The 12,733-nt window shown below is 59.8% G+C and overlaps 1 protein-coding gene across 4 annotated transcripts in view; it reads left to right on the forward strand.

Moving 5' to 3' along the window:
- The first annotated feature begins 1,926 nt into the window (after positions 1 to 1,926).
- The window catches only part of LOC135324701 (one cut domain family member 2-like), a 35,737-nt gene continuing 24,930 nt past the window's right edge, over positions 1,927 to 12,733 (forward strand). For 3 of the 4 annotated variants that reach the window (XR_010385996.1, XR_010385995.1, XM_064501491.1), the window contains exon 1: positions 1,927 to 3,111. Coding sequence is in view for 2 of the 4 variants with exons in the window: in XM_064501491.1 (XP_064357561.1) it covers positions 1,941 to 3,111 (1,171 nt within the window). In the remaining 2 variants the exon portion in view is untranslated. Of the gene's footprint in view, positions 3,112 to 6,779; positions 9,193 to 12,733 lie in introns of those variants that run through there. The other variant, XM_064501492.1, reaches the window with a different exon arrangement.

Here is a 12,733-nt window from a genome sequence, read left to right on the forward strand (position 1 = left end):
GGCCGGCACAGCCTGGCACGGCCCAGTCCCGCACACACAGGCACGGCCTGGCACGGCACGAGGGAGCCAGGCTGGCCGGCCCAGGCGTCCCACAGCAGGGGCCGTGGGCAGCACGGCCTGGCCAGAGCCGCAGGTGCCCCCTTGCCAGCTCCCTGCCCCGGCCCTGCCGCTCCCGGGGGCCCCGGTGTGTGTGTGTGCGAGTGTGTGTGTGTGTGAGTGCAGTCGGGGTGAGTGTGTTTGTGCAGGTGTCTGCGCTGGTGCACGTGCGAGCACGAGTGTGAGTCTGGGTGTGCACGTGTGTGTGCATGTGCACGTGAGTCTGTGCACGTGCGAGCATGAGTGTTTGCGAGTCCGACGGCGAGTGTATGCGTATGTGAGAGTGCAAGTGTGTGCGAGCCGGGGTGCACAGCTGTGTGTGCACGTGGACGCATGCATGTGAGCATGTGCAGGCCTGGGCGTGCAAGTGAGCGTGTGCATCTGCGCGCATTGAGCGTGCGAGTGCACGCGGGCCTGGGCGTGCAGGGCTGCGAGTCGGGGCGCGCAGGGGTGGGCATGCGAGCGTGTGCAAGGCCGCGTGTGCAGGTGGGGGTGTGCGTGCAGCGCCAGCGGCAGCGGAGAGGACGGAGACGGACTCACCCGGCACAGCTGCTCCTGCCAGGGAAGGGGACGCGGGGAGGTGTCGGGGCCGCGGACAGGCGCAGCTCAGCAGCCAGGCCGACGGCCAGCAACGCGCCAGATTAGCATGGGGTCCAGCGGCTCACAGATTCGGATCAATAGCCCCGCAATCACACGCCAGATGGTTTTGGCAAGGACAGAAATAAAGCAGTTCAGAGCACCTCGTAGTGATTACACCTTTTCGTGCTCCTCTGCTCAACCTGTTTGGAGCGGAGATGCGCTGCGGCACCGTGCAGGTGCGAGGAAGAGCAGAGCCCTCTGAAAACGGCTTTTCCTGGGAGGAGAAGCCCGTGCGTGTGCGTATCCATGAGTGCGAGAGTGTGTGTTGGTGTGAGGAGTCAGTGACAGGAATAACACTTGCATGGGGAGCTGGATTTTCTTCTGGTGACTATGGCAAACAACTTCCTATTTTCAGCTACCAGGACGCGCTTTGCCAAGCCGTAATTTCTCCCGCATTTAATCAATATTAAGCCCTGGTTTAAAAAAACCGACGAAACGGAAGAGCACGTAACGGAGATGCCGTTAGCGCAGGAGAGCGGTGCCGGGGGGGGGGGGGGGGGGCACGCTCGTCCCGGCGCTCCCCAACCCGGACGCGGCCAATTCACGGCCCGGCGGGAGCCGCGGAGCGAGGGGTCCGCGTGGGGCCCCACGCGCGCTTCCCGGCGGGCTCCCCGCAGCAGCTGGAGGCGGCAGGGGGGGCGGCGGGCGGGGCCCCCCCCCGCACGGCCCGCGGCAGCGGATCAAAGGGAAATAGGTCACGCTCCCGCGGCCGGGCCCGCCCCGCCCTCAATTACTGTCGCCGCCAACAAAGGCAACATCTGCGCGGCCCGGCCCGGCCTCCGCGGGGACGAGCGGGCCGCGGCCGGGGGGGGCCGGGGGGGGGGGGGCCGTGCGGCGGCGGCGGCGGCCCCGGGCCCGTGAGCGGCCGCGGCCCCGGCGCGGTGCCGCCCGCCCCGTCCCGTCCCGCCCCGTCCCGCCCCGCCGCGCCATTGGCGGCCCCGCGGCGCCCCCGCCCCCGCCGCCGCCGCCGCCGCCCGCCCCGTCGCGCCGCTCCGCCCCGCGGGGCGCGGCCGCGGTGCGCGCAGCGGCGGGCTCTGGACAGCTCCCGCGGCCCAAACAGACGGCGGAGGCGGCGGCGAGGGCGAGGACGTGGCGAGGGGCCGGCGCGGGCCCGGCTGAGCCGCCGCGGCGCCCCGCTGCCCGGCGCCAGGCCCGGCCGAGGCCCCGCCGCCGCCGCCGCCGCCGCCGCCGCCCCCATGGACTGAATGAAGAGCGCCGGCGGCGCCTACCGCTGCCCGCCCGGGGCGCCGGGGCCCTGCGCCATGAACCCCGAGCTGCCGCTGGAGCCGCTGGGCAGCCTGCACGGCGCCGGCCCCGAGCCCGAGCTCATGGGCAGCCCCAGCCCGCACCACGGCGGCCGCGCCGCGCCGCTCCGCGCCCCGCCGCCCCCGCCGCCGCCGCCGCCGCCGCCGCCCCCGCCGCAGGAGCTGGCGCCGGCGCCCGCGCGGCCGTCCATGGTGCCCAGCATGGCCTCGCTGCTGGACGGCGCCGCCGAGTACCGGCCCGAGCTCTCCATGCCGCTGCACCACGCCATGGCCATGCCCTGCGACTCCTCGCCGCCCGGCATGGGCATGAGCGGCACCTACACCACGCTGACGCCGCTGCAGCCGCTGCCGCCCATCTCCAGCGTCTCGGACAAGTTCCACCACCCGCACGCCCACCCGCACGCCCACCCCCACCACCACCACCACCACCACCAGCGCCTCGCCGGCAACGTCGGCGGCGGCTTCGCCCTCATGCGCGACGAGCGGGGGCTGCCCGCCATGAACAACCTCTACGGGCCCTACAAGGAGATGCCGGGCATGGGCCAGAGCCTCTCCCCGCTGGCCGCCGCGCCGCTGGGCAACGGCCTGGGCCCCCTCCACGGCGCCCAGCAGGGCCTGCACGGCTACGGGCCGCCGGGCCACGACAAGATGCTCAGCCCCAACTTCGAGGCCCACGGCGCCATGCTGGCCCGGGGGGACCAGCACCTGTCGCGCGGGCTGGGGACGCCCCCCGCCGCCGTCGTGTCCCACCTGAACGGCGTGCACCACCCCGGGCACCCGGGCCACGCGCCGGCGCACGGGCCCGGGCTGCCCCCCGGCCGGGAGCGGCCGCCCTCCTCGGCCGGCTCCCAGGTGAGCGGCTCGGGGCAGCTGGAGGAGATCAACACCAAGGAGGTGGCGCAGAGGATCACCGCCGAGCTGAAGCGCTACAGCATCCCGCAGGCCATCTTCGCCCAGAGGGTGCTGTGCCGTTCTCAGGGGACCCTCTCGGACTTGCTGCGGAACCCCAAGCCTTGGAGTAAACTGAAATCCGGCAGGGAGACCTTCAGGAGGATGTGGAAGTGGCTGCAGGAGCCCGAGTTCCAGAGGATGTCGGCCCTGAGGCTCGCCGGTAAGTCCCGCCGCCCGCGGGGCAGACCCGGCCCGCGGCCGCCCCCGCCCCGGGCGCCGCTTCCCCCCGGCCCGGCCCGCCGAGGGGCTCCCCGCCGGCGCGGCAGAGCAGCGCTGCGGGGCCGCTTCGCCCCCCGGCCGCCCCCGCCGCCCCGCCGCGCTCTTGCCTGCAGCCGTCGGAGCTGGCTCCCCCGGCGGGCGCCGGCCGCGGCCGCGGAGGCGTCGAGGGCCCCCACGGGCGGCTCTGCGCGGCCCTGCGCGGCTCTGCGCGGAGCGCCGCCTCCCGCCGCGGCCCGGCTCCCCCGAGCGCGGCCGCCGCTCCGCGCCCCTCCGCTCCCGGCATGGCGGCGGCGCAGAGCGGGCGGCCCGGGCGGCGGGGCCGGGGCGGGCGCGGAGGGGCGCGGAGCGGCGCGGAGGGGGGCGGCCCGCGGCCGCATTGTTCCGCGCGGAGCGGCGGGCGCCCCCTGGCGGGGCCGCGGGGCGCCGCAGCCTCTATTGTTCTGAAACGGCCCCAAAGCGGCGGCGGCGGCGCGGGGGGGGCGCGGGGGACCGGTGCTGCGGGGGGGGGGGGGGCCGGGGCGCAGGTCGGCCGGGCTTTAGCACCGCTGAGGCCGCCCGAAAGGGAAGGGGATGCTCGCAGAAACGCGCCCGCTGCAGTTTGCCTCGCTGTCCGATCGCAGGTTAATGCAGGACTTCGGGGACACCCAGTGCTTGTTTTCCAAGGTGCCCTTTAACGCAGCTGCCTCCCCCTTAGGATGAACCGTTTAGCTCGTGGGTATCTGTAGATAAAAGGTAAATAGGCGCTGTGTGGACAGGCACAAGCACAAATGTGGTGCGTGTGTGCGTCCGGCTTGGCTCTCCGCTGTGACAGCAACACGTCCGCAAGCGCCTTTCAGAAATTTAGGGATGTTTGCTCGGACAATTCCTTTATTTCCGTTCTTTCCCACCTGGGGCGATCGCTCCGTGCGGATCCTTCCCTAGCGGAGTCTCCACAGCAAGCAGCCTTCCCCGGGGTGTCTCCGCTCGGGGCCCCCTCCGCGGCCCGGGGCGCGGCGGAGCTGGCGGAGGGGAGCGGCGCGGGGCGGGGGCGTCCGTGCCCGAGCGGGACCCTTCCAGCGCCGCCCTCTCGCCCTTCCGCCACCCTCCCGTGCCGCCGCCGCCCCCGTGGCCGCCGCTCCCCGGTGCTGCCGGGGTTGTTCCGCCCCGTGGCGTGGGAAGTGCCCCGGGGGGGCAGAGCCCCGCTTTGCTTGGGGGGCCAAAAAAGCCCCCGCGGAAGCTGGGGCAGTTCCCCCCGCTTTGTCCCGAGCGGGGGGTTTCGCGCCTGTCGCTCTCCCTAACGATGCGGTTCGGAAAGACGGTGAGGCGAGAGGCAACTTCCAGCCTCTCCCCCCCTTCCCCGCTCCCTCTTCGAGCCAGTGGACGCGTGACACGGCCGGAGCGACTCGCGTGGGCCGCGGCGCTGCCCTGGGCAGGCAGCAGCAGCCGCTCCCGGGCAGGACGAGGACGAGGGGCGGCTCCGGGGCCCCCCCGGCTCGTCCGCGGCAGGAGGGTCCGGCCGGCCGTGGCGAGGCGGCTGCGGTCACGCCGCTGGCTTTCCTTGGGCCAAATACACGCGGGGAAGGCTGCGGATACACGGCCCGCCAGCGGCACCCCCGTGCTCGCACGCTGCTCGGCTGCGCCTTGCGCCGAGGCCAGAGCTCCCTTTCCGCCACGGGATGTTGTCTGTAACAACAAGTGCGCGAAGGACTCGGTGCCTCTCATAGCAGGCCGTTCCTCTCTCTCTTTTTTATCCTTTTCGAGTCGGGGATCGCTCTCCCTTCCGCGAAGTACTGCGTGAGGGGCAGCCGGGTGCAGGGGCTCTGCGTGCTGGGCAGCTCCAGCAGCCGGTGCGAAGGGGGCAGCGCGGGGGGAAGAGGGACCAGGAGCTGCCGATGGCCGCAGTCCCTGCCCGACCCGGGAGCGGAGACGCTGTGGGTCAAACAAGCACCAGCCTGGAGCCGCCAAACGCCTCACGGAGGCGGCTGGGGACTTTTCAAGGTGAAAGAGGCTTTGCACAGCCGCCCGGCTCCGCTGGCTTTCGCAGCAGCCCGGGGGGGCTGCCCGGGTGTGCAGCCCCTGCCAGGCCCCGGTTAGCCGGGGCCGGGGGAAGTAGGTCTTAAAGCACAGGGCTGCGGGGGGGGTTTTGTGCTCGTCTTGCAAATTCCTGCTGTCCTTTCCGACACCGCGGGTCGAGAGGGGACGGATATCGAGTCCTTTTACCTTTTCAGCCCAGTGCGGGTCTGGGGGTTTGTGCGCAGCAGGAGCGTCGCAGGGGCGGAAGGGGCTTTCGGTAGTTAAAAAAGGAAAGCGAAAAGGCGGCAGTAGCGGCTGCTGTGCGGGGAGCGAGCTTGCGATCCGCGCCGCGCACGGCCTGTGTGTTAACCGCGTTGTGTTGCCTCTGATGCAAGAGACCGCGCGTTAATTGTTTTCACCTTTGCGACAGCCATCGCTTATGGTCAGCTCTTCCTCCCCCCCGTCACACACCCCTTTAACCCCTGCTCCCCCCCCGAAACCCCAAACCCAGCGGTTTCCCTGCGATGGCGGCAGCGCGGGTCGGGGCTGCTCCGCGGCTCTGCGCGCACCGGCGGCCTCTGCAAGCGCCGGCGCCGCGGGCGCCCCTTCGCCGCGCCCCGGCAGTAAGGGCGGCTTGTGCCCCCGACGGCTGCCCCGGCCCCGGCCCCCCCCGCCGCGGGGCCGCCCTCCCTCCGGCGCCTTCCCCGCAGCCCCAGGCCGGTGCCGCCGCTCTGCTCCCGGCCTGCCGAGGCCGCGGTTGTGTCGCCTGCTCAAACAAACGTGTGCGTGGAGGGAAATCGATGCAGATGATGTTTAGAAGATTAAAAGAGCATTAATGCTGGCAACGAGGACATAAACGTGTGGACCCCGTTTCATTGATCTGGAACCTGATCCGGCTTCTTTCCAGTAATGCTGCCGGTGCTCTTCCTTCCCAGCACCTCGCTCCCTCCCCGCCGGCGCCGGCCCCTTCCCCTCCCGGGGCGCTGCGCACTGCGCACGGGTTGCGCCCGCCGCCGCGCCGAGCTGAGGCGCCCGAGCAGCGCCCCGCCGTGTTCCCGGGCACCGGGGGCTGCGCCCGGACTGCCGCGGGTTTGGGGCGGTGCTCTGGTACCCCTGCGCAGCTCCAGCCCGGTGTCGTTCGGGGCTGCGAGCGCCTACGGAGGCGGGGACCCCCCCGTCCCCCCCCCGGCCGCCGCGGTCCTCGCCCGGCGGCATCGATCCTCGCGGGGAGCGGGGAGGGGGAGTGGGAAAGACCTCCGTAAATTACCGTCCCTTCGGGAAATTGATTTTTTATTACCACGTGTGAATATGCAGCTTCATTGCCTCGATGTTTCCTTTCCCTTTATTCTCCCGCTTAAATCCCTCGGAGCGAAAGGAGCGAACCGAAAGTGCTGTCAGGTCGCTGAAAACCGTTTGCCCCTGTGCTCTTGCCGTAAGTTTTCCTCAAACGAAACGAAAATACACTGTCCTTTGAGAGAAAGCCTTTCTCTCCCCGTGGGAACTGTAGAAGAGGGAAGTGCTCATTATTTATTTTTTAAAGGACTGCTAAGTCCGTTGATCTTCTTCAGCCATTTCTGTACTAGAATTACTGACACCGCTTTCGGCGATTTTGTGCAGGATCGGAACATAAAACTGCAAGCAGCACTTGCCAGTTCCTGTGGAGGTGTAAGAAGCTCGTGCAGTTCAAATTTCAGATATTATCCTAATTTTAGCCGCTTACAGGAATACAGGCACTGCATTCTGTACACAGACTAGTAGATCACATCCGAATAATTTTTTACACAGATTTTTTAAACGTCCAAAATATGTCCTTATGTTAACGAATACATTGTTTGCTGAATGCTTTAAAGACACAAGGACAAAATATCATCCTTTGGCATAACCGTGCACATATACATGTCTTCAGAAATGTTCAGAGGGAAAGATAAAATATGCATTCAAATGAGTGCATGGGGGGCTACAGCAGCAACGAGCAAGGAGGAACCGCTAACAGCTGGAAGGATCTCCGTTAGCTGTAGGACCCTGCACAGCACATTGTAACAAAGGACCCCAATCTGCAGCAAGAGAAACCTCCGAGAATCTTCACCGGGAATGTCTGGCTTTGTTAAAGACTCCAACGATGCAGATGGAAACAGATGGAAACAGAAACATTTTTATTTCTGGAGAGCTGCTACCAATTTCAGATAAACATTCTCCTAAAAAAAAATAAATAAAATCTCACCAGTCTTCAGATTCTCACTGTTCCACAACTGTCACTTCACCACCCTCGGATTTCACCCCCGAAATCAAGTAAACATCCTCTTTCTGCGGCAGGGAAGACGCAACGTGAATCTGCGTGAGGCGACCGTGGGGCATACGGAAGAAACAGCACGAAACCAAATGAGGAGGACATATAAATAACATATTCTTATCTTTAACGAGGAGGGAGTGTGCGGCTACTGTCTCCATCCCCTTCGGAGACTGTGCTGTCGGTGCGCCGGGGACTGGCAAGGCCCGGTGAGGCCCGAGGGAGCAGCCTGCTCGGGCGGCCGCTCCTGCCGTGGCCGGGCCACCTGACAGGGGGCTGGTGGTCCCCGTGGGTGAGGCGGCCCAGGCCACAGCACGGGTCCGCTGCCCACACCAGCTCACCGATCTGCGTGTGGAGAGGAGCACTAATTCTGTGGAAAGAGGAGCCCTCTATTGTTTTACGCAGGGCCAGGGAAACCTTTCACATTGATCTTATTGATCCAGTCCTCCCCATTACGGAAACCGCATAGTTAAAGACCCCCGCTCAATAGATTTACCCTTCATGCTTGCAGTACTCTTTTAAGTGGTCTCAGCCGAAGTAGCTGGATGGCTTTAAACCTGGGATCCAAACAAAAGGCGAGGTAGAGAAAGACTTTGCTCCAGGAACCTTGCTGAATTCGTGGTAGGTGTTTGGGACAAGGGCAGGCAAAGTCAAGGGGTAAAATGCTTCCCCCATGGTATGCTCAGCTCTCTCCAAAAAGGTTCATTTCCCGATTGCCCACTGTAGGTTTCCAGCACTGCTGGGCCTGGGCCCAAACCTGCGCAGTACTCGCGGCCCTTCTGGCAGAGCAGGCCTCGGGGAGTCAAACGGCGTTAGCAGAATTGTCCTGTCGGGTCGGGCGAGCTGGGGGTGGCTCCGAGAGCCAGCAGGGCAGCAAGGCGGGTGGGACCGCCATTCCCCAAGGGGCTGCGCTGGCCTGGGGACGGCCAGAGGCTCTGGCAGCAGCAATCTGCCCACTGCACACTCCCCCCCCCCGACTCTGTGACCTTGTAACTGCAAATACGGAAGCATTTCTATAAAATCTTTATTTGCTCCAGCCGCAGTAGGGCAGTCCCTAAATTTCTGCCAGGATGAGAAATATTAATGATCCCTAGGTGAGTCAATGTATTTATCTGCTCAGTGAGTTCAAAGGGCAGAGTTCAACTGTGGTTCAGGTTAATTGAACACGAAACCATGTCCTAATGCCTGTGTTGCCTGCAAAGTACTAAACCTCAGAATATTATCAGTTGGAAGGTGCACCAAATCTGTAGTAAGCAAACACAGGAAGAATGCAATTAAAATAACTTTCGTGCTGTAATCTTTTGTAAGCTACCAAGCACAACCAGGTTCTGAAACTTCAGGTAGAGACCTCTGGGATAGAAGAAGCATTTTCTCACCCAATAATACAGTTCTTACTGAATAATACAGGCCTCACTGACCTGTAGAGCAACTTCTGCAGTTTACGCTGAGAATCAGTCTTAGAGTAACATGCTCCTATCAGAGCAGAGCAAAACATTTGTTTACACAATCAGGTTTTGCCTCATGCTCGTTTAACCCCATCAAAATTATTTACTGCTTTGAAAAGTCAAAGGTTACAACTGGCCCTACTGTACAAACAATGACAGTTTGAAAGTAAAGCAAAAGACAGTCAGCTAATCCTGTGCTTTGCAGATATCTTATTATTTTTCTGGGCTGATCAGCAAAATGCTTGCGTTGCTTGTTTACATTTCCTGATTGCTGAATCACGTTATTGATGATTAAACATTTTCGTACCAAAACACCATCAATGATTCATTTGTGCAAAACACACATACTGACCTCTTTGTATCTGTATCCCTTTGATCGCTGCGCATTTCAGCAGTGCTGCCTGGGCCAGCGCAGCTCCTATTTGGAGCCTGCCCAGCGGAGGGATGGGAGGGCCTTGCCGCTCCAGCCCTGCCGCCCCCAGCCCCGGCCCCGGCCGCACTGGCCTCAAATGCCCCCTGCCGCCAGCTGCCCGCGGGCCGTGCCAGGGCACAGCTGCACAGCCTGGCCACACAGGGCCGTGGAGCATCCTCCAGGGAGATGCATCCAGCCCAGGCCCTGGAAGCCAGGTCTGGTTTAACAGGAGCTTACTAGAGGCTGCATCCTGGGCTCCTGCACGGAAATCTTGGCCGTGTTCCTAATGTTTGCTCATTGCAAGTGCTAGAAAAATGCACACTGTCCTATTCTGCTTCTTACACCACCCCCTCACCTTAGCTTGATCTTTGTTCTGCATTGCGTTACAGGCTACAGTTAACATCTGCCGTGCGTGGTCTTCTCTCTTCTTCATGTGTCCAGGCGGCATAGGAGAGGTCTCTCTGCAGCTCTCGCAACTGCACCCACGGGGCATGGGCAGGCACTGGCACCTGTCATGGAGGGCCCGGCCCGGGCCTGGAGGCAGTTGCAGTGGGAGACAGTCCCTCCGGTGCAGCCAAGCTCTTCTCCCTCTTCTCCTGGAGGAAGATGCAGCTGCTGCAGGGCAGTGCTGATCTGTGCCATACTGCGCTGTTTCATGGGCTGCTGTGCACTGCCTGCTATCTTGTAAACCCCTTTGCCGCGGTGCACTGGAGGATAGTTCAGCTGTGGCCTCTGTGCAAAAAGTGCAGTAGGAAGTTCAGCAGGATGCTTTTCATGCTGGAAGGAAGAGAAGTAGTGGCAGGTAGAGAAATGGGCGCTGCTGAAGCCAATGCGTTTAGAAAAGCCGACCTCTGTGGAAGGAAAGGAGAGCGGGTGCTCGGCAGAGCCCGGCGTCCGAGGGCCCTGCCGTGGCGAGCGGGGCAGCCCAGTGGCACGAGCCGCCGCGCGGACCATCAGCACCAGGGACAGCGCCGCAGCACCGGGGACTTCAGCACCGGGGACAGCGCCGCAGCGCGCCATCAGCACCAGGGACAGCCTCGCCACTCTCCGGGCTTCAGCACCAGGGACAGCGCCGCCGCCGCCCACCTGACCCCGGAAACCAGCAGGCCCCTAATTAGCGGTTAATTAGACACCTTCAGCGCTAGGAAGAGTCCTCTGGCTGAGATTTGCTTATACTGTAGATGATCGCTGAGGGAATCCTACTTTACAGGTGGATTGTTGTCATCTGTGTGGCCTCTGTCTGTCAGGATTCTAACTACATTTTCTTTCTGCCCATTTTGGAGGCGATTTTGTCACCCGTAGGTACAGCTGAAAATTAAGGCATAATAACATCTATATTAAGTACATTAAATATATATATATATAAAACACTATTTCTTAAGGTTGAACTAAATATGCAGGAATCTTTAGATTCTTTGAAAGGTGTTTAGTGGCTTAAAATATTAGTACTCTCTTCAGATATAGATTAGTGGTTATGTTTGAACGATCCATGCAATAAATTGTGGTGCTATATGATAAATCATATTTCTCGTGTATCAACGTTCTAAAATAATATCCATTCTGATATTTTGGCTCCACACTGTTCCCAAAGACACTGGAGATATTTCTGCTCTGCATATATTCAAACAGCATTTTTGTTAAGCAACCATTTTTATCAGTTCTTGATTGGTTGATAGAGATAAATCTGACCCCACTTATTATTAAATGCATCTCTATTTTTCTTCCTCTACTTCTGTTTTAAGAAACAGTCTATCAGTATATATTACTCATTTGGAGGTTTTCTGATCTCTGTTCTTTACTATTCCCATATTAGATTTTTTAGCATCCCATATTTTTTCCTAATCTCTCACCATTTGTACAGAAATTTCTGAAATTCAAATGCTCTTCTGCATTTGAAAACTGACAGAATTTTATCTGTGACAATGATCTTGTAAAGGAGAGAACATTTTTGCCAAAAGGATTATTTTCCAATAACTCAAATCCTCTTTCTTCCCTTGCACATTATAGGGGCATTTTGACTCGAGCTTTGCACTTCTTTTTTCTGCACCATGCTCCCAGTTGGTCATCCTTAATACCTTTTCTTGTATTAAGCACAAAACTTTGTACTAGATGTTCCTGCCATCCACCAATTGCAAGTTACTTTTTCATCCCTTCCAGCTAGGCATTACTCAGCTGTGGCAAGCTTCTTGCCAGTATCCCGACACATCTGTTCTCAGTATTCCCAGCCCTAAATGTAGCAGACTCCTTGCATCAGAGAAGCTCCTATGTGGCTGCCTTCAGAGTGGAAACAGGGCTCTGCCGGTATATGGAGGATTAATTAAATATGGAAAACAGGGCTGAAAAAGACCTTGAGACATCACCTGTCCTGACAGCCTAACCCGTTCTTCTGTGATGGGGATTTCACAGGCAATCTTTTCCAAAGCTTAGCTATCCTTACAGGTATACAAATATCCTTAATGACTAACCTTAATCTCCATTTTTGTCATTTAAATCCTTTACTTCTCATCTTATCCTCACTAGGCACAGCAAAAAATAGCTATTCCTTTTCTTCTGAAAGCAATCTGTTTGTATTTAAGATGGCTATCATGTCTTCTGTCTTCTCTAGACAAAGCTCCATCATACTTTGGAGATGAATAGGCAGAGAAAAAAAATGTCTCAGCGGGACAGACAGTACCTTTTTCCAAGGTAAAAGATCTTGTATGCAGTCCCAGTCTTGCAGGCTTTTTCATAAAAGACTCACTGATTTGTAGAGGCTTTTTGTATGTAGAAATCATACAAATTAGACTAATCTCAAATGGGCACAGAGATAAGATCAACAAGACAACTCACTCATTGTAGGTAGAAAGGCAATCAAAAAAGAAAATGGAGTGTTTGGGGTTTGTTTCGTGTTTTTTTGAACTATAAAATCAAACTACTGCATTATGAAAAAAGGGGGCACAAAACACTGGTAAATGCTCCACAGAGGAATTATTAGGCAAGCAATAGAGGCTGGCAGTTTCCCAAAACACAAATTGTCTCTGGGACCAAAATATGTCTAAGTGAGCAGGGAACATATGTATAAGCAGTGGTGATTTTCCAGCAGATCTCATTTTGTCATAATGGGGATTTAAAAGTGAAGGCTCATACTGAGGCATTAAGCTTTGGCAAGCAGCACATAGCTGAAGAGGATAAAGGAAGAACATAAGGAAGTCTTCCTCAGAGAGACCATTCCCCTCTTCTCCCACACATCTTCTTCACTGCTTTCCTTCTCCTCTGCGTGTATCATGCCGACTCGTTCACATATCTGATGAAGAGAGATGGCTGCTTTCCTGGGCAGCCAGTGCCACCATACGAGCGTCCTTCCTCCAGCCACCTTGGCGAGGACTGCTGGCACGATGGCGCTGCGTCAGCCCTCACTGCAGGCTACCAACACGAAAAGGCTCACACT

The sequence above is a fragment of the Dromaius novaehollandiae genome, chromosome Z (assembly GCF_036370855.1).
Source record: "Dromaius novaehollandiae isolate bDroNov1 chromosome Z, bDroNov1.hap1, whole genome shotgun sequence".
Taxonomy (NCBI): domain Eukaryota; kingdom Metazoa; phylum Chordata; class Aves; order Casuariiformes; family Dromaiidae; genus Dromaius; species Dromaius novaehollandiae.